This window comes from Pongo pygmaeus, chromosome 21 (assembly GCF_028885625.2).
Source record: "Pongo pygmaeus isolate AG05252 chromosome 21, NHGRI_mPonPyg2-v2.0_pri, whole genome shotgun sequence".
In the NCBI taxonomy this organism is placed as follows: domain Eukaryota; kingdom Metazoa; phylum Chordata; class Mammalia; order Primates; family Hominidae; genus Pongo; species Pongo pygmaeus.
In genome coordinates, this window is record NC_072394.2 from 66,938,133 (window position 1) to 66,960,097 (window position 21,965).

Genomic DNA, 21,965 nt, shown 5'->3' on the forward strand with positions numbered 1-21,965 from the left:
AGGCCAGGCTGCTGACCCTTCTGTGAGGCAGCGACCTCCCACTCTAGCATGGAGGTCCATGTAGCCATGGGCACCTCCTGTGGGGGAAGACAGACCATCTGACCTCCCAGTGCTGCACTTTGTTTTTTTTGTCCGGGTCCCCTGCAAGGACTGGATGAGTCTGTGCGGGGTGGGGGGAGGACACTCGGGAGGGGCTCATGGGGTGTCTGAGGCCTCGTGGCCCTAGCCTGGCCCTCTCCACTGCCTACTCCTCCCTACTCCTCCCTCCCAGTTTACAGAGCTGCCCCCTGGCCAAGAAGAGGAAGCTGGAGGGCGCTGAGGCTGAGCACCTGGTGTCCAAGAGGAAGTCGCACCCCCTGAAGCTGGCTCTGGACGAGGGCTATGGTGTGGACAGCGACGGCAGTGAGGACACCGAGGTGAAGGACGCCTCTGTTTCGGATGAATCGGAAGGAACTCTGGAGGGGGCCGAGGCTGAGACATCAGGACAGGACGAGATTCATCGCCCCGAGACAGCTGAAGGTGCTTTGTCGCTCTTTCTTCCCCGAATAAAGGGCGCTTAGTGTGGCCCTGGAGAATTGCAGCCTGTGAGCGGGGAGGGGCTCACTCCGGGCGAGAGAAAGCCCTTCCCGAGAACAAGGCATGTCTTGTCCCAACATGTGCTGGGCTTCCTGGGAGAGAGGTCTGCCCATGGTGCTTATGGGCCTGTGGTGTGTTTGTGTGTGAACACTGTGTGTGTAGGAGAGAGGCAGGACAGACACAGACACGGGGCTGGTGTGTGTGTGTGTGTGTGTGCAGTTGCAGCGTGTTTCGGCAGGTGTGTCTGCATGTATATGAGAGAGACAGACAAGGCTGTGTCTCTGTGTGTCCGTAAGTGGGGAAGGGAGGGTCTTAGACCGGCCCTCTGTTCTAGGGGACGTGCCTGGGTGAGAGGCCTCTGCTTTCCCCTGAGGCACTCACAGGCAGATGCTGAGGAAACATCTCAGGTTGAGCTTCAGGTGATTGAGGACCAGGTGGGGCCTCTGAAAACGGGGTGCCCGGGGAAGCCAAGAGGGGAAGGAGGAAAGCAGACGAGTCCCCCACTTCCTTGTGGGGTCTACCAGGACTGCCATGTTGGAGCACCTAGCCCTTGGCAAAAGTGGATGAAGCAGGTGCTTTGGCCCCTGGGTCCCGGAGGGAGAGATCTGTGCCCCTGAGAGCCCTGGCAGATCTGTAGAGACCTGGGATCAGACGAGGCCCAAGGTCCACTCCCCCAACCATCCCCACCACTCACCCAGAACTCCCCAAGCTTCTGCAGTGGGGAGGGGTCTGAGATGGATTTTAGAAGCAAAGCCAGAGAGGGTCCTCGACCCCAGCTCCCTTGGGGGGCTCTGGAGTGAGTGTGCTGCCCCGTGGAATCAACATAGTCCTAGATCTCAGGTAGAAAAGATACACATTTTCCTGCTTTCTTATCAAGAAGGGCGTCTGGAGTTCAGCCGTCAACCTGGGCTTGGACTTTCCTCTCCGAAGTGGGTGGATGGCAGGGCCCGTTCCTACCACTGTGGGGTGTGCTGGCCCAGGCGTCCTTGCTGACAACCCTGCGGGGCCTGCATGTGGTGAGCACCTACCATATCTTAGTTTTGTTTTGTTTTTGTTTTGAGAATGTCTCACTCTGTTGCCCAGGCTGGAGTGCAGGGGCGCGATCTTGATTTACTGCAATCTCCTCCTCCTGGGTTCAAGGAATAGCTGGGACTACAGGCGTGCACCACCACACCCAGCTAATTTTTGTATTTTTAGTAGAGACAGGATTTCGCCATGTTGGCCAGGCTGGTCTTGAACTCCTGACCTCAGGTGATCCGCCCGCCTCGGCCTCCCAAAGTGCTGGGATTACAGTCATGAGCCACCGCGCCCATTGTTATTTACTGCTTTTCAATTTTGAAACAATTATTATTATTTTTTTAAAATCTGACTTGCTGGTTAAGCTCCATTGTATACAATGCAGGTTTATCTGATTTGGGGAAGTAAACGTGATGGGAGAGGAACATTAAGAAAAAGTATCAAAGTAATTCTTAGTTTAAAAAATACATCAGTGGCCCATGACCTGCCTCCTAAAATATATTCACCATGATTTCTGGATTCAGGCAGAAGCGTTGACAGAAAGGTCCATACCAAATCCCCACTTCTGGAGTTTCATGTTTCCCCTTGGCTCCCGTATAAAGAGTGAGTGGTAGGTCAGGTGGACGGGTGGTGGGTGTGTTGGGGACTGGAGACCTGGAGTCTTCCCACGTGCTCTCTGGCCCCCATATTGATTTTGATTTTGTGCAGGAAGGAGCCCCGTCAAGTCCCATTTTGGATCCAACCCCATCGGCAGCCCCACTGGCTCCTCCAAGGGCAGCTATAGCAGCTACCAGGGAATCATCGCAACTTCTCTCCTGAACTTGGGTCAAATTGCTGAAGAGACCCTGGTGGAAGAGGACTTGGGCCAGGCAGCCAAGCCAGGTCCTGGCATTGTGCACCTGCTTCAGGAGGCCACAGAGGGAGCTGCCAGTGAGGAGGGTGAAAAGAGCCTCTTCATCCAGCCAGAGGATGCCGAGGAGGTCGTCGAAGTCACCACTGAGCGCTCCCAGGACCTGTGTCCCCAGTCCCTGGAGGATGCAGCCAGTGAGGAGTCCAGCAAGCAGAAAGGCATCCTGAGTCACGAAGAGGAGGACGAGGAGGACGAGGAGGAGGAGGAAGAAGAGGAGGAGGAGGATGAAGAAGAGGAAGAGGAAGAGGAGGAGGAGGAAGAGGAAGAGGAGGAGGAAGAGGAAGAGGAGGAGGAGGAGGCAGCTCCTGATGTGATCTTTCAGGAAGACACCTCTCACACCTCTGCCCAGAAGGCCCCTGAGCTCCGGGGCCCAGAATCACCCAGTCTCAAGCCTGAGTACTCTGTTATTGTGGAGGTCCACTCGGATGATGACAAGGATGAGGACACCCACTCCCAGAAGTCAACAGTCACTGACGAGTCGGAGATGCATGACATGATGACCCGGGGAAACCTGGGCCTCCTGGAGCAGGCCATTGCCCTGAAGGCTGAACAGGTGCGCACAGTCTGCGAGCCAGGCTGCCCACCTGCCGAGCAGAGCCAGCTGGGCCTGGGAGAGCCAGGAAAGGCAGCAAAGCCCCTGGACACTGTACGGAAGAGCTACTACAGTAAAGGTAGGGCTCAGGGGTGGCCTGGCCCTGCAGACTCATCCTTTCACCCCTGCCCCAGGTGTGCAGATGCAGGCTGAGAGCCCTTCTAGGACAGGGGGCTGGGGGATGGCAGAAAAGCAGACAAAAGGACAAATACATGACACAGACTGTGGTCAGATACTGAGCAAATGGGTTCCCACACTGCTTTACATAGAGCGATCTGGAGCGAGACACAGAGCGGAGACGTGTGAGAAAGAACCAGGTGGGAGAGAGGAGGTGGGAGGGACAATGACCCACCCACAGTGACTGGTCACAGCAGCATCTGGGGTCTGGAGAGGGTGGGGACCGTCCTGTCCCTTCCACCCCAACTCACACTTGTGGCAGGGATTGTGCTATGACAGAACCCGCTGTATCCTACAGCTATGCTGGGTCATCCTGATCCTCTTGTGGGGTGGAGACCAGCAGGCAGATGTGAGGGGTGCCCTTGCTCCTCAGAGGGAGCAGCCTGCCGCTGGCTCTGCATCTGTCTCTGGATTTGGCTCTAAAGTGTGCAGGGTATAGGGGAGGCATCCCCTGAGCGCACTGAGTGGCTGATGTTGAGGTGAGGATAGACAAGGAGGGCTGCTTGGAGGGGCCTGGGCCTGGGCTGATGTGGTTGGGGAGCCGCTGGGAAGCAGCTGATGTGGTTGGGGAGCAGCTGGGAGCCTGGAGTGCTGAGGTCTGAGGACGAATCCTGAGTAAACGGTTACGGCCTTCATTGTTACTGGGGTGTCAGGGTATGGACAACAGGCTGGCTCTGCTCTGCTGACTGCCCATCTCGGATTCCTCCTTGGGACAGGGGCCTGGGGAGCAGGGCTGGCCAGGGGCTGCTCCCTCAGTGAGCCATGCCAGGGAGGCCAGGCCTTGGTCAGGCCAGCTTTGACCCAGCCGGCCTGGTGCAGAGGGCCTCCTGCACCTGGGCACTTGGCCTCTATTCTCCTAAGACTAGGGACCTGCCCTGACCTCGGCCTCTTTTCTCCCCATGTCTAGTCCTGCATCTCTTCTCCAGGTGGACGGGGGCAGTGGGAGTTCTTGGTGCTCTTCCAATGAGTGCCCCCAGGAAGGGCTAGCTGAGACCAGGGAGGGAGCGGATAAGGAGAGAGAACTGGGATGGGAGATGACTCAGGTGCTGGAGCCAGGAACCAAAAATGCAGGAGACACTGACTTGCCAACTCGAGAGACAGACCTGAGTGAGACGTAATTCAAGGGGCATGATAGGCAGGTCAGTGGAGACATGAGGGACATATTTTCTGGGAACACCCAGGCATATGAGACAAGCTCAGGGGAAAGATACTAAGGGGACACAGGTGGGGACATGGTTTCATGGTGAGATGGACCCAAAGAATGGCTTTGTGGGGACACCCTTTAGGGCAACCCCGATGGCGGGACAGCTCTTTGGGGACCCAGATTTGGGTCGGCACTGTCATGCTCCGGCCTTGTGGGGCCATGGCACAAAGAGACACAGGCTGAAGGTGAGACTCAGGGTCAGGTGTTAAGGGCCTGGGGTGGTTACTAGCCTGGGTGTGGTGTGCTTGGGCTGCACAGATCAGCGCAGAATTTGGTGGGACACATATGAGGAACACAGACACCAAGTGACAGCCCTAGGCCCAGGTTTTCGAGCGTCTCAGACCTGTGGGACAGACATAGCAGGACCCAGATGCAAGGCGTCCTGCCTTCAGGAATAGATTTTCAGTGCATGGACCCAGAGGGACACGGCCCCAGGTGACACAGGTGGCCAAGCTGAGAACACTAGGCAGTGCCGAGCTGGGCTGTGAGTGTCTGTGCAATGTGAACGTGCGGTTCTGGTTCTAAGGGACTGATGTTGGGGCACAGATGCCGCGAGAATTCTGGACAGAGGCCGTGGGACAGGGGCGGCAAGCCCAGGAGGCCGGTGCTGGGCATGGGTTTGGAAGCTCCTCAGGACACCCCTGCCTGTCCACATGGGTGGAAGTCTGACTCCTTTGAACTTGGGGCAGCAGAGCAAGAGCTCCTTCCCTTTGGAGCCCCCTGCTGGGACCCTCCCCCTCTGAGGTGGGAGTTCTGAGTTTGGCTCTGTGACCTCTGCACCCTCCCAAAGGGGACAGCTTGTCCAAAGGTGTTTCACTGAGATGTCAGCTCTGCTCTGAGGGTCCTCCGTGTTCCTGCTGGTCCCTACACTCTATAGTGACCGGCCTGGACCTGCAGAGGCTAGATGAGGTCAATAACTGAGATTTGGGTTTAAATTTCTGCCCAGGCATAGATTAGTCATGCAGCCTTGGATAAGTTACTCAACTCCTTTGTCTTCCTCATTTTGTCAAATCCCAAGGACATCTCCTGGCAGGAATATTGCCAAACGCCTTGACCTCTCTAGGCAGAAGGCTGACCCATGAGGCCTCCACACTGTCAGAGGAGAGAGGAAACAGGACTCCAGCTGCCATCCGGGTTGTTCTCCTTACAGCGCTGCACACACTGCTATTTGGGATGGTCAGGGCAGCCTCAGGGCTTCCGCACAGGTAGCCAGTGTGGGCTGGTTTCTTCAGGGTCTCCTGACTGTCCAGCCCCGGTCCCTGTTCAAGCTCATGGGCAGTCTCACCTCCCTGCTCTCCGGACAGCCAGAGAGAGGGTTCCTGAGCTACCCCTGCCTCCTCCCTGCTCACCACCCAGCTTCCTGGCCCTAACTGATGTCACTTGTGTGTTTTAGATCCTTCAAGAGCTGAGAAGCGTGAGATCAAGTGTCCAACACCAGGCTGTGATGGCACTGGCCACGTTACCGGGTTGTACCCTCACCACCGCAGCCTTTCTGGCTGTCCCCACAAGGATAGGATCCCCCCAGAGAGTGAGTAGCTCTGTGCAGCGTTAGCCCTAACTGTGAAGCTCAGGCTGCCTCTGTGGCGTTTGGGTGGTGTCTATGGGGAGGCGTGGCCTGCCCCGGGCCGTAACCTGCCCCTTTGGTTTGTCCAGGTGCTCATCCTTACATCTCCCCGCTTTCCCCCACAAACTTCCTCAGACCAAACTTGAGCCCTTTGAGGCTGGGGCCCTGCAACCAGCCCATTTGTCTACCTAGAGACGCCAGTCCGGGTCAGAGCCCACAGTCACAGATCGAAGGGAGGGGACAGGCTAGTGCCAGCCAAGCTGGGAAGGGAGAGGTCTTCTGGCAGCAACCTCTGCGCTCCGAAAGCTTAGGAAGCAAATACTTGTCCTTATGTTTGGGCTAGAAGCAGCAATTGTGAAAATCAAATCTAAAGGAGCAAACTACAGAATGAAAAGTTTTAAAGCTGAGTCTGGTTTCTGCCGCAGGAGGGAGGGACCGCAGTGGTGGTGGGGGGGCACGCCCTGACCAGGCTGAGGGTGGGGAGTTGCGTCTGCAGGCTCTTGGGGGCTGGAGCTGCCCTGCGTTGCTGTGTCCCCCACCTGCCTACCAAGCAGCCCCTTTGGACAGGGCTCCTGCACCCTCCTCAGCCTGTGCTCCCCACACAGCTGCTGCTCCCCAGATTCTCTGACAGCCTTGGCTCCCTCCACCCCCGGTTCTCTTCCAGTCCTAGCCATGCATGAGAACGTGCTGAAGTGCCCCACTCCTGGCTGCACGGGCCAGGGTCACGTGAACAGCAACCGCAACACACACAGAAGGTACTTGGACTGAGCTGGGCCACAGTGGGGGCTGTGGTGGGGGCTGTGGTGGGGGGCTCCACGTGCGGTAGGGCACCTGGGTTGGGCCTGTGTGTCCCTGCCTGGGCCTTCGGCCTGTGACCTGGGACGGGGCTCTGGCCTGCCTGGGGCTCCCTGTGTGCCGCCCTTCTCCCAGCCTGCTGCCCTGAGGAGTGGGTATAAGGTCAGGGCACACCTGGGCTGTGAGGGGCCTTTGTGTGGGCAGAGCAGCAACTGGAGGTACAGTCACCCAGTGGTGTTGCTGCCTTGACCGCTATGAGCTGGGGCTCCCAAGAGAGCAGGGGCGGCCTGCAGAGGAGCGAGCAATGCACCCTCTGTGAAGAGAGGTACAGTGACCATGTGGAGAGCCAGGTGAATACTTTGTGTCCTACCCACATTCAGAAAACCTCTGCACACTGGCTCTTGCTCCTGAGTGGAAAGGGCAGACATGAACAGTAACCTCGGCAGGCCAGGGCTGTGCTCTGGGCTGCTTGGTGGGAGTCCTGAGGCCCAGGTGGAAGTGGAGCTTCGTGACCACCCTCGAGGTGTAGTTGTTGACTGGTCTATGGCGAGGGGGGACTACTCCCCCAGCCTTTCCCAAAGTGCCGTGGGTGGCCATGGCCTCGGGGGGTTATGCCTTTCCCCCAGCAGGCATATGCTCAGCTGAAAGGACTGCCAGAGCTTTCGAGGTCACTTCATTTGAAAAGAGGCCAATTCCCCATTACGTCACCTCCCCGGGCTGGCTGAGGGACCGGCGCTGGAGCTCACAGTTAACTTTATTCTGACAGATGAAGCTGCTGCCTCCATGTCTTAGACTGAGTACTTTCCTGGGCCTGAGTCATCCAGGGTCAGTGCCCAGGTTGTGGTCCAAGTGGGGCCCTGGGCTGCCCCAGAGCAGCTAACAGAACAAGAGCCAGAGAGGCCTGCAGAATCCAGCCCTGGAAGCTGGGAAGGGAGAGGAAGGGAGCGAGGGGCAAGCCTGTCTCCCAGACCCATGCAGAGGAGGCATCTTTGCCCAGAGCTTTCAAGGCCTTTAGGATATATTTCATCTTTGTGTGTCCTTGGCATCGAATGTTCCCAAACAGAAACTGACTGGGCAGCTTGTACTTTGAGGGCTCAAGAACAGAGCCAGAGAGAAAACCCCTGTCCTGCAGAATGACAGGGTTATTACCAGCTCTGGGCTTCTCTGGAGTTCATCTGGAGTTCTTCTGGAGTTCTCACAACTGAATGACCTTGCCGTGAGACACCCACACACACAGACACCCAGGACAGGACAGGCGTGGAGGGGAAGGCTCAGAAACCCCTCCTCTTCCTTCCTCTAGTTTGTCTGGGTGTCCCATTGCTGCCGCCGAAAAATTAGCCAAATCCCATGAGAAGCAGCAGCCGCAGACAGGAGATCCTTCCAAGAGTAGCTCCAATTCCGATCGGATCCTCAGGTGAGTGAGATGAGCCACAGAACTGATGAGGCTGCCTCCCAAATGCCTGCAGGGGGCTTCTCAGTCTCCCGCAGGCTGTATGTGCATGTGTGTGAGTGCATGTGTGTGAGTGTACATGCATGTGAGTGTGCACAGGCCCTGGGCCCCCCAGGAGCAAACTGCAGGGCAGTTTTGGAGCCACACAGGACAGAGTCTCATGTCTGCCACGTTCGCCAGTGCCTCAGCCAAAGCACAAACTCCCGCACAGCTGCCTCTGCCTCGGACATGGTGCTCTGCCTCCTCGGAGTCGTCTGATGTGACCACTTGAGGTCCCTTGGGGATTAATTTGTGGAGATGCTGGTCCTGTCTGGAGAGAGCAGACTGCACCAGCCAAGGACCACGGACGTCCAGGAAGCACCATGAGCCACTAATCCTTGGCGGTCCTGCCTGTCCCTCCCCGACCCCAGAGATAGACCCCAAGTCAAGGAAGAGGGTGGGTGCAGGCTTTGCTCCCCAGAGTGCTTTGTGGCCCCTGAGGTTCTGAGATCGCAGTAGGTGTGTGTGAACATGTGGGAGCATGTGTGTGCATGTTCACACGCCTGTTTGTGTTTGCATATGTGCGAGTATGTTTACATGTGCGTGCAAGTCCACGTGTGTGTGCATGTGTAGATTTGGCTCTCATCAATAAGGATCTTTCAGAATGTGTCCCATTAGTGTCCCCTCCTTCTATGTGGCCCTAAGAAGTAAGTGCCACAAACAAGGCCAGAGGCTCAGGGAGTTGCCCAAGGCCACCCTGCCCATCCTGCCTGGCTTCAAAGTCTCTCCTCTATGGGGCTGAGCCCTTGGACCATGGTACCCACTGTCGAAGAGGACACTTGCACTGCTCCTGTCTTCACCTGCAGACACCCTGCTCCCCACTTCCGTGAGGAACTAGAACTCACACACAGCTCCTCCTCCCCGGCTGTCAGACCCCTGTTCCATATCTGTCTCACCAGACAAGAGTGTAGGAGACCCCGGCTGGGGTGAGTGTGAATGACTGCATAGCCCCTTCCACCGTCCGCCTCCTTTCAGGGCCCACCTGACCCCGGCCGTTCCTGGCACATAATTGGCAAAGTCCCAGCCAGATGATCTTCGCTGCTCAGCTGGGCTGTGTCATACCCAGACTCTTCCCTGGTCTGCTCCAGAGGGTTCCTCTGAAGGTGCAATTCCCACACGTGGGATCTCAGGGCAGAGGACAGAGACTTGCCTTCCTACTCTATGGGCATGCTTGCCATCCCACACACGGGCATCTTCAGCCCTGCAGGTCCCAGCAGGCTGCTTTCCACCAGCTGGCTCTCACAATGATTTGAAGCTGCTTTTTTCCTCTAACTTATTTGCTGTTCCCTCCAGCTTCCTGTCAGTTGCTAATTCAATCCTTTCCCTCTTTGATCTAAATCACCGATAAAATGTCAAACCGCAGATTTGGCCCACGTGTGAGGCCAGGCAGGGGTGTCAAACAGGCTCCAACTTTGGAGACTGCACTCCCTGGGACTATGACCTCAGTTTGTTCACTTATAAAAGTAGGACAACAAACTAAGTCGCTCATGAGGCTCAATTGACACTCGGCCGCCCTCAGGCCATGGTGAATATTCACTGAACGCTAGAGATTGTGGCTAGGGTGGAGGAGGCCTCCCATTAGGCCCTTTTGATTCTATCTAGCCCACGTTTCCGGCTGTCGAACTTTGGGGTGTGAGGACAGGCTTTGCAAAGCTTCGTTGGCATCGTGGACAATAAGTGTACAGATTCTGACTGAAGCCTTGGTCAAGGAAGCCATCAACGGTGGTACCAATGTTAAGCTTATTATTATTATTATTATTTTTAGTGGCAGAGTGTCACTCTGTTGCTCAGGCTGGAGTGCAGTGGTTTCAATCATAACTCACTATAACCTCACACTCCTGGTCTCAAGTGATCCTCCCACCTCAGCCTCCCGAGTACCTAGGAATACAGATGTGCCATTGTGCCTGGCTATTTTTTTTTTTTTTTGTAGAGAGGGTCTCACTATGTTGCCCAAGCTGGTTTCTTACTCCTGGCTTTAAGAGACCTGCCTTGGCCTCCGAAAGTGCTTGGATTGTAGACATGAGCCACCACACCTGACCCAATGTTAAGTTTAAAGTTAGTTTTTTCCCTCCTGGCCTCACTCTTGCAACTTTTCTAACTGCCACCGGGGCCAGGGTCCATCCTGGGGCTCCCACCCTTCCTGGAGAAGGAGAACACACCCACGTCCTGGTAGTGTTCAGTTCTTCCAGGCCCATCAGAGCTGGTCATGGTTGCAGGGCTGGCCTGGCGGTCCTCTGTGCTGGGCTCTGTTCTTAGTCCACACTTAAGTTCTCATAGCACCCAGCACCTTGGAGGCTGTCATTGTCAGCTCCTTCTTAATTCCACTGATCGTACACTTTCCAGACTGAAGTCATTGCTTCGTCCAGACAGGAGCAAAGAAAGCCATGGCTGCTTGCTAGGATCTCCTCTTCTCTGAGCTGCCAGGTTCAGAAGCCCCTCTGTGCCTGTGTGGTCACCAGTGTCTACCACCAGTCTTCCTGCCCCTGTGCCTTCTATGCCAGTTTCTTCATGCCATCTTTTGTGCATGTAAAATCCTGAAGTCTTCCAAGAGCATTAGTGGCAGTGAACTGAATGCTTGCAGTAGCTTTTTCGTGGCTGTTGCTAACCCTTCCAACAGTTCCTTGAGGGTCCACCTCAACACAGCTTTAAGAAGAGGGCAGCTGAGGGCTGAGTCCCTGGCTGAATGAAGAAGGGTCAGGCCTGGCCCTGAGGTCACTCCTCAGAAATGCACCTGATACAACTAGCATCTCCTGTAGATTCCTCAGCTTCCTCCTTGCTGGGGAGTTCTAGGTTATGCTGCCTTGGAGTGTCTTGCTATTGTCCTGGGCTATGCTACTCTTTGGCCCTGCCTGATACTCACTCCAGTTGTAGCTGAGCTGTTTGAAACCTGCTCTCCTAAGTTCTGGGGAAAATCTTAGGCCCTCCTCTAGCTGATGCTGTCAGCAGGACAGGCCATTGATTATTTGAGGGTCCTATTGCTTCCTCCCTGCAGCCTGCTCTGGGAGCCCTTGACCCTGGGAGGTGGAACTCTGCCCAGCTTTAGTAGTGGAATATGCAGGGGGAGTGTCTTCCTGAGTCTCCTTCCTCACCAGACGCTGTGAGGCCCCTGCCTGGGCTGTGGATTGGGGTTGGGGAGGGTGGCACGGAATCCCCAGGTCCCATCTCACTGGCTGTGCATCCCTGTACTGCACCCCAGGCCCATGTGCTTCGTGAAGCAGCTCGAGGTCCCTCCATATGGGAGCTACCGGCCCAACGTGGCCCCTGCCACACCCAGGGCCAACTTGGCCAAGGAGCTGGAGAAGTTCTCCAAGGTCACCTTTGACTACGCAAGTTTCGATGCTCAGGTTTTTGGCAAACGCATGCTTGCCCCAAAGATTCAGACCAGCGAAACCTCACCTAAAGCCTTTCAATGTAAGTTGGGGATAATTGTTCTTGTTTCTCTTCTGTGTTGCTCCTGGGAGGGGCAGGATTCAAGGGGCAGTGGAGGAGGGACCCTCTCGAGGAGCTACTAGGGAGGGAAACTCTACCCTCATGGGAGGACCACGATGCAGGCTGGAGGTCTTCGCTGTCCCAGTGGGCACTGTGGTAGCTTTCTTGGGGCCTGCATCTCACTCCTGCTGCCACCTTCATGTTCACCATTAACATTTATGTGTCTCCTAATTATTTGTGAAACAAAATGCAGATCTGTTACGGGTGTGTGTGTCAAAGACTTCAGAGCAACTCCACCAACACAGTTCACCCTGGGAGACGCCACTCTCCCCACTGTCCTCATGCTACCTGTTTAATCCCGGTGCAGCTGGCTGTCCATTTCCCAGCACTGCCTCTGGGGAGGGTCAGACTGTGGGCTGGGTGGGGCCAGACGACTGCGGGGCTGGGCCCAGTGCCCTGGCAGGAAGCCATTGCTCTCCTGGTGGAGACCATCTTACTGGATACAATGTGTTATCTGTGACATTAGTAACAAATTTTCTGGATAATTGTACTGACAAAAATCATTCCTATAAATCTTTAAGAACAATCCTTTCTGTCTTGTCTTGTCACTTCCTGCCCTAATTTGTGGAATAAGCCCATTAGCCCTGGAAGTGCATGTGAAATGGAAAAGCATTCAGTGTACACATGAGATTGGGAGTGGTGTCTCGTGGCAGATGTTGTCAGCCCCAAACATGACGTGACGAGTTTCCTGCATGAGAATAATAAAAGTACTGATTGATGTGGCTGCCAGTGGGGTGTGAGCCTCTCTTCCTAACTTTGACAGAACCTGCTCTTTAGGATGGAGGACTTCCTGCCTCCAGGCACACGTGCCTACTTGGATGAGGGAATGCAATGGTGCCAGTGGAGAGGGGGACCGCACGATAAGCTTTCCAATATATCTAGACCTTTCTGGATATACTGGTGACATCGTGATTGCTGAGAACATTGTGCATAAGAGTGATTTTGCAGCTACAGTACAATTAATTACTGGAAAAGATAACATTCCGTGCCTTCATTTGTCATGTTCATTTGAGCAATAATGTTACTTTTTTAAGGCAGTGATGGTTACTGGGGACACCAAGTCAGCCTAAATATGGATACACCCTTTTGAGATGATGTGACAAAATTTTCCTATTTGGGTGATATGGCAAACACTCATCCTATTCACAGAATGCTTCAGTTTCTGATAGACAAGTTATTTTTGTTTGAAATATCAGGGCTGCTGGAATGTCTTGGAGGCTTTTACTCCTTTTGCCCAAATTTTCACTGAGCCAGAAACAAGATTGTCTCCTCAGTCCCCTGGAGGAGTGTGGGTGGGAGTGAGGTGTGTGAGGACTTGGGACTGGGATGGGTGGCCAAGCCCCTGGCCCACTTCCACATAGCTGTGCCCTGGGCCCTCCCATCCCTCCCAAAGTGCCCCCTCCCCACTGACTTGTCTGCATTGCTGCCTCTTTTCAAGTTGTATATCAGCCTGGTGTTGTTCCCTTTTTGCAGCCAAACCTTTCCCAAAGGCCTCTTCCCCCAGGCACAGCCCCTCCAGTAGTTATGTGAGGAGCACTTCATCCTCTTCTGCAGGCTTTGACTACTCGCACGACGCCGAGGCTGCACACATGGCTGCCACTGCCATCCTGAACCTCTCCACGCGCTGCTGGGAGATGCCTGAGAACCTCAGCACGAAGCCACAGGACCTCCCCAGCAAGGTTAGTACGTCCACTACGGAGCCTTTCTTGGGAGAGGTGAGTTGGTGGAATTTGCAGTCAGGCCCACCTGCTCTCTGCACAAAATGTCCCTAGGAATGGCTTGTGCCTAGCTGGCAATTCTCATTCTTAACTTTTTCTCCCTCCTGGCCATGGCCCTGAGGCCTGCAGAGCTTAGATGGGTCCACCAAGAGAACCTAGTGTGCTGAGCGAAGGGGGACCAAGGGCTGTGAACACAAGTTTCCACGTGTTAGGTTGTGCACACACCATGCGCCCACGTGTCTCCCTCTGAGCCTGAGGGTGGTGCACACACGTGCCCATGTGTTTCCTTCTGACTCCAGGGCGGTGCACATGCCCTGTTCACATGTGTTTCCCACAGTCTTGTGGTTGCTGACACACTCTCCTTGCTCAGAGGACCTAGTCTTACCCATGTTTATGACATGTCCTGAGGGACTGGTTTTTATGCTGTTGGGAGGCAAGAGGAATTCTAGGGCCCCGTTCATGGGAAATCAGGAAATGGCAGTTGGATTTTTCCCTCTCACTGCCTGTCTATCCCTGTTGTTCTGCTTCCTTCTATGGGAACCAGTGTTCTGGACTCTGTACGTTTGATTCAAATGGACCAGAAGGCACACACGGGAAGGGGCTGGAATCGCTAACAGATTTCACCTTTGCAATTGCAGTCTGTGGATATTGAGGTAGACGAAAATGGAACCCTGGACTTGAGCATGCACAAACACCGCAAACGAGAAAATGCTTTCCCCAGCAGCAGCAGCTGCAGCAGCAGCCCCGGTGTGAAGTCTCCCGACGCCTCCCAGCGCCAGAGCAGCACCAGCGCCCCCAGCAGCTCCATGACCTCTCCCCAGTCCAGCCAGGCCTCCCGCCAGGATGAGTGGGACCGGCCCCTGGACTACACCAAGCCTAGCCTCCTGAGAGAGGAGGAACCTGAGGAGGTGGGTGCAGGCGCCTGGGCAAGCAGTCAGGCGGCTGCAGCCAGCTTGCCCTGCCTGAGGCTGTTGTGATATTGGCTTTTCAAGGAAGCTCCTCCTCACAGGCTTCTGGAAGAGCCTCGGGGAGCCATCCCTTTTTGTGAAGGGTCCTTCATCTTCTGAGCAGCTGGGACTCAGGGGCTCACCCTCTGGGTGGGATTTTCAGCAGCAGGGTCATGCTGTGCCCTTGTCTGTCAAGAAGGAGGTGGTCTTCTCACCCCTGTAGAGCATGGTGGCCAGTACCAATGTGGGCACTGAGGAGGCATGGGGAGGAGAAACGCATCTTTCAGATCCCAGGAGTTGATTGGGGAACAGCTCAGGTTTCTTGGGTTTTGAGCCTCCCATCACCCTGCAGAGCTGACCTGCTGTCCAGGTAGGGGCAGAGCCAGCGAGAGAGCTTAGGACCTGGGCTTAGGATCACCCATGGTGGGCAGTGCTAGGTCCCTGAGACCAGGACCAACCTGGCACTGTGGAACTGTGGTCTGGGAAGCAGGGGATCCTTTCGTTTTTAGTTGTTCCTTAAAATGTATGAAAGAAGAACCCTCAGAGGCCAGCTAATTCTGGGCTTTTTCCCAAGGAGGTGTGTGTCCTGAAGAGGAAAGTCCAAATGTGAGGGCAGCCCAGGGTCCAGGCGGCACCAGCGGCATGTGTGAGACTAGCAGGCCCCTCTCCCTCTCCTTCCCCTCCCCTAAAGCCCCTCAGGAGGTGGAAGGGGTCCCTCTGGAAGGAGCAGGGCCAGACTCTCAAGGAGGAATGAGGGGGGTGGGGCTAGGCCCCTATGAAGGGTGGGGGCTGGATCAGGCCCCCTCCATAATCCAGCCTCAGTGGGAGCCAGACTTCCTTACTGGTCCTCACACTGCCCTCAGGTCACCCCATTTTATAGAGGAGCAGCCTGGGAACCCACAACAAGGTCCAATTATCCGAACTGTTATTATGCTGGGCTGTGGGCTTCACAGGCGTTTCCTCATTTGACCCCCAAAACCCTGTGAGGGGCTGCTGTTATCTCAAGTTGGAAAGAGTGGCACCTGGGCCCCAAGAGCCTGAGCCACTTGCCTGGGACACATGCGAGTGCCTGTCAGGACTGGGTTTTGAGCTTTGGTTAAAGCATCCTGCAGAATGTTGGCCTTCTGACCCTTCCTGGACCCCTGGCCCCTCCGTGGGAGGGACTGTGCCCTGCTTACCTGTGTCCACAGCACTGAGCTTCCATACCCAGCATTCAGTTTGAGGCCTTTATCAAGTACCTGCTGTGGTCAAGGCATCGCACTGGTGGGAGTGTCGGGCCAGGTGGTTTCAAGGTTACTGCAATTGTCGTAATTTGTATGTTATTACCCTCGCTGTGCCATCTCATCTTCATGGCATTTCGGTAACACTTATTTAGTGCCTGCTGTCTATTGAGTGCCATCCCTGGCTCTGAAGGGAACTGTATCCTGATGTTTACGCTGCGGAGTGACGTGGCGGAGGGGACTCACACATCTGAGGCCAGGGAGGGTGTCAGGAGCCTGCCACACTGGGCAGCACCAGCCTTCCTCATTTCTAGGGCAACGCAGGAGCTCTGGCTGAAGGAGGGGAGGGATCCAGCCCCTCAGGGGTGTTGTCTTCTGTGTTTTGCTGGGGGGAGTTAAGTTTTCCTCCCTTATCCAGAAGATAGGAGACTCCGGGAGATGTTTCTGTGGACACTGTCCTGAAGGGTCCCTCTCCCTCGCCCACTGGGTTGGGCGCCCAGGCCTCCCCGCCAGCCGGTTAAAACATCTCCCTGCTGGTTTTTTGCAGTCAGAGCCAGCAGCCCATTCTTTTGCTTCTTCTGAAGCAGATGACCAGGAAGTGTCGGAAGAGAATTTTGAGGAGCGGAAGTATCCGGGGGAAGTCACCCTGACCAACTTTAAGCTGAAGTTTCTCTCCAAGGACATAAAGAAGGAGCTGCTCACGTAAGTCCCTGTTTGGCTGGCACAGCTCCTAGGGGACCCTCTGTGGCCTGGGGAGGAACAGGCCCTGGTCCCAACCCATGACGACCGGGTCTGCTCAGGCTTCCCCCGACCTGTCCTGACCACCTCGAGCCAGGCAGCCTGTGACAGGAGCCAGAGTATTCACAACACCTTTGTGTTGTGCTGGGCTTTACTGCAATCTTCCAGAAGTGATTAAGAACAAAGCAGGACGAGCTCACCAAGCAGGACAAGCAGGGCGGGGGGAGAGTGGAGGAGAGTTCCTCAGAGAGCTCTGCAGGAAGCCCTCGGGGCAACCAGAGGCCGGGCCGTCTCCCTGAGGCCGCAGCTGGGCACGTTCTGCCCTGGGCTCCATGGCCAAGGCCTGGAATGTGCTGCCTTAGGACTCACCACCCTCAACTCTGTCATCCTGGCTGGCCCAGAGGCTGCGTGTCTGAGCTGGTCCTCACGGGGTTGGAATAGACAGAGTTGCTGATGGATATGAGTCAGATGTCAGTGACCTTCTGGTCAACCTTCATTGCCAGCCACCTGTCCTAGGGGACTGTGAGAGACTGTGCCTGGCACCTGCTCCACAGGTGATCCAGCTCTCACATGTGCTCAGAGTACATTTCTGGGGTCCCTCTTCTCCCCACCCTGAACCCCTCTTGTACTCTCACACTTGTGGCTTGCTGTCTTGGGAGTGGCTGGATCCAGGGAAGGCCTTGCTTCAGGGCCTGGAAAAGGGAAGGAGCTCCCTGCCTAAATATTCATGGGCACCTACACGTGCACACACAGCAGCACATGTGCGTCAGAGGCATCCTAACTTTAAGCTCAACTTTAATTTGATTACTTTTTCTTCTTGAGTTAAGTTGTGTGGGAGAAACTTCCAGCCTGAGAGGCACCGGCTGTCCTCCAAGGACTGAGGGGAGGAGGGGCCACCGCTTGGCTCGTGGGTGAGCCAGGAGTGGGCACCAGTCGCCCTCGCAGAGCAGGCTCAGCCTGGGGGGCAGGTACACACCACTCTCTGGTCTGACACTCTTTTTCCTTTGTCCAGCTGTCCCACCCCTGGCTGTGACGGCAGCGGCCACATCACCGGGAACTACGCCTCCCACCGCAGGTTTGTCTCCTGCTCGGGTCTGTCTGGCCTGGCCTGGGTGCTTCGTGGTGGGTCTTCCTCCTCTCCTCCTCCTCTGCTCCCCCTCTTTGGCTTACCCCAATATCCCATCTCTTCTCTTTCAGCCTCTCTGGTTGCCCTCTTGCTGACAAGAGCCTCAGAAACCTCATGGCTGCCCACTCTGCTGACCTCAAGTATGTTTGCGCTCCCTGACCTCCTGTCTCTTGGGCAGCACCCTCGCTTTGCTCTCCTTCCATGAGGCTCCTGCCAAAATCAGCCTTCTCCAAGGTGCCAAGCCTCAGCTGGCCCCAGCTCTCCTGAGATGGGCAGAGAGGCAGAGCCGTGGAGGGGCTGATTCTGCTTGGCTGGGGCTGCTCTGCCTGTGTGCACCTGCTCTGAGCTCTGCTGTTTGCCTCTCCACTGGGGGCTAGGGGCCACTGCAGGCTCCTGCGCTGCTCTTGCCCCATCCCCCACCCTCCAGCCTCTCCTGAAGACCCCTGACAGGGCTGTCTGGGCCTGCTTTCTCACTGCCCTAGATATCTGGGAAAAGCCCAGAAACAACCAGGGAACGTAAGCCCTGCCGTGGCTCGGCAGGCCACAGGCTGTGCGGCTCTTGCTAAATGAACTGAACGTTGATAATGAAGAGAAAGCTCCTTGCCATCCGCTCTCCTGTCACGCTCCAGCTGCTTCTGCCTTGGCCCTGATGCCCTCCCCCCATGCTCATGCCTTCTCTTTGCTGGGCTCTCCCGTTTCTGCTTCTGTACTTCTCTGCCCCTACCTAACACATGGGCAGGGCAGGCCCTGCAGGCACCAGCTATAGCCTGCTTGACAGTCCTGCACAACCAGGCGCAAGCACCCAGAGGTTTCCAGGAGTCAGTGTCCTCCTGGGGCTGGAGTCAGGGACTGTTATTGCCTTTGGTTTTCATGCCTCCAGTTGTGCTGTGACTCCACAGCCTGTGTGACCCTGAGCCATGGGGAGCTCCTCCTGGGCACCGGAGTCGAGCTGAGGCCTTGGAGGAAGGGGGTCCCATTCTTGTCTCCTCAGGTCACCCCTCTCCAGGGGTGTCCCTCCCTCCCATAGGCCTCTGTGTTGGGGGCCCTGAATCCAGGTCAACACACCCTGGCTCATTCCATTCTGGGGCCAGACAGGATCCCGGGCACTGGTGCCTCTAAGATGAGGAAATGAAATTGCTGAAGGCTTCTAGGAACCTTAGCTGGCTCAGAGCTGGACAGAAAGCTCTAGGTCTCCCAGAGCCCCCACCAGCAGCTTGTCTCTGTTCCTCTCTGGAGGCTGGTCTGGCCCCAGCAGCCAGGAGGAGTGTGTCATCAGGCCCTTCAGTTCCCACAGGGTGGGGTGCACCGTCTCAGTTTCCTTCCTGGAAGTTAATAGCTTCAACATACATATTTTCTGAGGCTTAGATCACCACAGCAGCTTCACACATGGACTTATTCATTCATTCTGCCGCCCACTTTGTCTAGTCCTAGAAACCCAGGAAACACTCAGTCCTGCAGCTTCTGGGACTGTCCTCTCTCCCTCTTTCCTTCTTCTCTTGCCATCTTTCTTGCATTCCTTTTTCCTTTCCCAATTATGCTTTCTTTTCCATGATTAGTTTCCATGGTTTTTCCCATTTGGGCCTGAGTAATTTAAGAGGAGAAATATGGCTGCCGGCACTCAGTGGCCCCAAATGTCACCACGTCGTTTCTGTCCTGTGAAGTGGATGCTCGGGCGGATGAAAGGAGCTTGGCACAGTTCGGGCCTGGAGACATGGCCGTCTGGGAGAGTTAGTGCTTTTTTAAGACTAAGAGCCTGTGAAGAACCTTAACGCCAAACTTCTTTAGAAATAACGACCAAAAGCCTCCCCTGTGTGAAAGTGAACCGCTCATCAGCATCAGCAGGGTTTGGGCAGGCAGCCAAGGCCTCCAGGCTCCTTCAGAAACTCCAGTCTCCCCCAGGGGCCTTTCTATGGGAGGCCACTTCCTCTCCTCCCTCTGATCACTGCATGAGCTTGGGACGATGGTGGTCTCACCCCGCCACGTGTCCCGGTGTCCCAACCTCCTTGCTCTCTGCCACCTCCCGTGTGAGGCGGCTTCGGGTGCTGGCTCCTCCTGATCAGCCTTGTGGCAGCCATGGGTGAAGGTGGCCTTGGGACAAACGAGGTTGCTTTCATGACCTCCCTGTCCACACCTGACTGCCGCGGAGTCGGATGATGCGTGCTTTGTGTTTTAAGTGAGTCCCAAGGGCACTCACTCTTCCCTCCCGTGTGTCTGATGTGGTCAAGGGCTGCGAGGACATGGCAGCCTCGGGCCACTCAGCTCATCTTGTGTTGGGAGTTGAGCTGCAACCACACACACCTGCCAGGGCATGACAGCCTTTGTGCAGGGTGAGGAATGCCTGTGCACAGCACAGGGATGGGGCTTAGAGAGGTGAGACCCGGCGTGTATTGCCAAGGCAGAGGGTGCCCCTCAGACACAGTGTTCCCTTCTGCCCAGATGGGGCACTCAGAAGCAGGTGGTGGGAGGGGTGGAGGTGGCTCCAGATTCCTGCAGCTGACCCTGAGGGTCCGCAGGGCCATAAGGGGCTTTCAGAGGGGACACCTGCTCCTCTGACTACGTGAGTACTTTCCTCTCTTGGACATGACTCTTGAGAAAAGCCATTGAATCGGGCCTTAGTGAGGACTGCAGGATGGCCCCACCTGTGTGTTAGGTACCTGCCAGCCCCTTGGGGGTTATACCCCCACCTGAGACTCACTCACAGATGCCATCGGGGAGTATCTCCTCTGCTGTTGATGCCACTCACAGCCCAATGCTGTGCTTATCCTCGTCGAGGCCTGGAGCTGCTGTGGGTCTGTTACTCTGGCCACCTGAGTGGCCACTTGCCCACCGCACTGAACCTGAGCTCTACCTGATGCTTTCCTGCCACTGAGACAAGGAGCTGGAGCCCCAAGTGGCCACTTGAACAGCTGCCAACCCAGGAAGGAGAGGCAGGCCATCTTCAGTTCTCTTGGCTGGCCAGCAAGGTATCCAATGTGTGGCCCACAGGGCAAGGATGAAGGAACCTGAGACTCCCCAGGAGGGCACCCCAAGAAAACTCCTAGGGGCCGAAGAGAAGGTTGCAAGAGGTGGGGCCAGCCCTGCTGTGCCACCATAGCCCTTTGGGTGCCAGGCTGTGCCCGGCTTCATCTTCCTCCAAGCGAGGAGATGTCCTGTCCCAGTGGCCGGATGTCAGATGTGCTGGTGGAAGACTCCGGTGAGGAAGGGCCAGCAGTACGGAAAGTGAGACGTCCTCCCTGGGGTCTGAGTGCCACTGCAAAGTGCCTTTGAGCAGCAGGTGATCTGGACACAAGCCCTGAACTCTTGCCTGGCTCCTGCAGGGTCAGGGGTCGGGAGGGGTGAGGCGCAGAGAGCAGGCCTGATGGGGGATGGATCTACCCGCAGAATCGGGTCACCTCCTCCCACTGTCTAACATCAGCAGGAACTCACATATTTTTTCCTCAGTGGACATTCAGAAGAAAATAACATCCGTGCTTGTAATATTAAAGTGGAACTTTGTACCACCTTATGTGATACATTCATCAAATAGTTTTGGGTGTGTAAAGTTGGACTTTTGTGTTTCTCCTCCTTACTCTCTGCTGTAAGCCACTGGCTGTGTGAACTCTGCAGTTATGCTACACAACAGCCAGGCCTGGCACGGCCAGCGCCATCTGCTCTGCAGCAGGTGTGCAAAAAGGCCTCTGTTCATTTACCAGCCCATGGTGGCAACCCTTTGTGAGGGCAAGCTCCCAGCCCGTCCAAGAAGATGAACTGGTCTTAGGCTCTGCTTCAAGTTATGGCTCAGATGTGCTCTGAATGCCTTTAGTCCAGCCTGGACTCTACAGAAGTCCAAGCTGGGAGCCCTTCGTGTCCTTGGCTGCAGTGGACCCTGTAGGCCTGTCCCAGTGCCCAGGTTTGGTGTCTGGGTATAAACCAATGCTGGAGCAGCAGTTGGCTGCTCTCCTCTCAGACTTCCTGGTCTCCCTCGGGGAGACGGGGGAGCAGAGTACTGAACCCCTGAGATGATCGCATCAGACCCCTGTTGCTGGCAGTCGGCAGCTGGGGTGAACATCGGTGATGCTCCTCTGCAGACAAGGGAATGTGGGTGGGCCCACTCAAGGGCTGAGCCCAGAAGGCTTTCTTCTGGGGGTCCCAGGGCTCTGGGCCGGGGCTAAACGTCTTCACGGGCTCTGGTTCCAGTTCTGCTTCCCTCTGCAGGTGCCCCACGCCCGGCTGCGACGGCTCTGGCCACATCACAGGGAACTACGCTTCACATCGGAGGTGAGCTGCCACACCCTCAGGTCCTGGGCCCCAGGGGTGGGTAGGGAATCTCTTCCTTAGATGAAGATTAGAAGACACTAATGTTGCTGACAGCTAGAGTCCATTTCCATCTCTTTAATCTGAATTGTTGCCATTTCCAGAACCTG

At 55.8% G+C, this 21,965-nt stretch overlaps 1 protein-coding gene across 4 annotated transcripts in view; it reads left to right on the forward strand.

Moving 5' to 3' along the window:
• The window catches only part of MYT1 (myelin transcription factor 1), a 76,883-nt gene that overhangs the window by 41,034 nt on the left and 13,884 nt on the right, over positions 1–21,965 (forward strand). For 3 of the 4 annotated variants that reach the window (XM_063658995.1, XM_054468144.1, XM_054468146.2), the window contains 12 exons: positions 272–519; positions 2,302–3,174; positions 5,870–6,004; positions 6,705–6,795; positions 8,136–8,249; positions 11,521–11,735; positions 13,287–13,492; positions 14,170–14,439; positions 16,246–16,400; positions 17,449–17,511; positions 17,634–17,702; positions 21,757–21,819. In XM_063658995.1, the coding sequence (XP_063515065.1) occupies positions 272–519; positions 2,302–3,174; positions 5,870–6,004; positions 6,705–6,795; positions 8,136–8,249; positions 11,521–11,735; positions 13,287–13,492; positions 14,170–14,439; positions 16,246–16,400; positions 17,449–17,511; positions 17,634–17,702; positions 21,757–21,819 (2,502 nt within the window). The remainder of the gene's footprint in view (positions 1–271; positions 520–2,301; positions 3,175–5,869; positions 6,005–6,704; positions 6,796–8,135; positions 8,250–11,520; positions 11,736–13,286; positions 13,493–14,169; positions 14,440–16,245; positions 16,401–17,448; positions 17,512–17,633; positions 17,703–21,756; positions 21,820–21,965) is intronic. The other variant, XM_063658994.1, reaches the window with a different exon arrangement.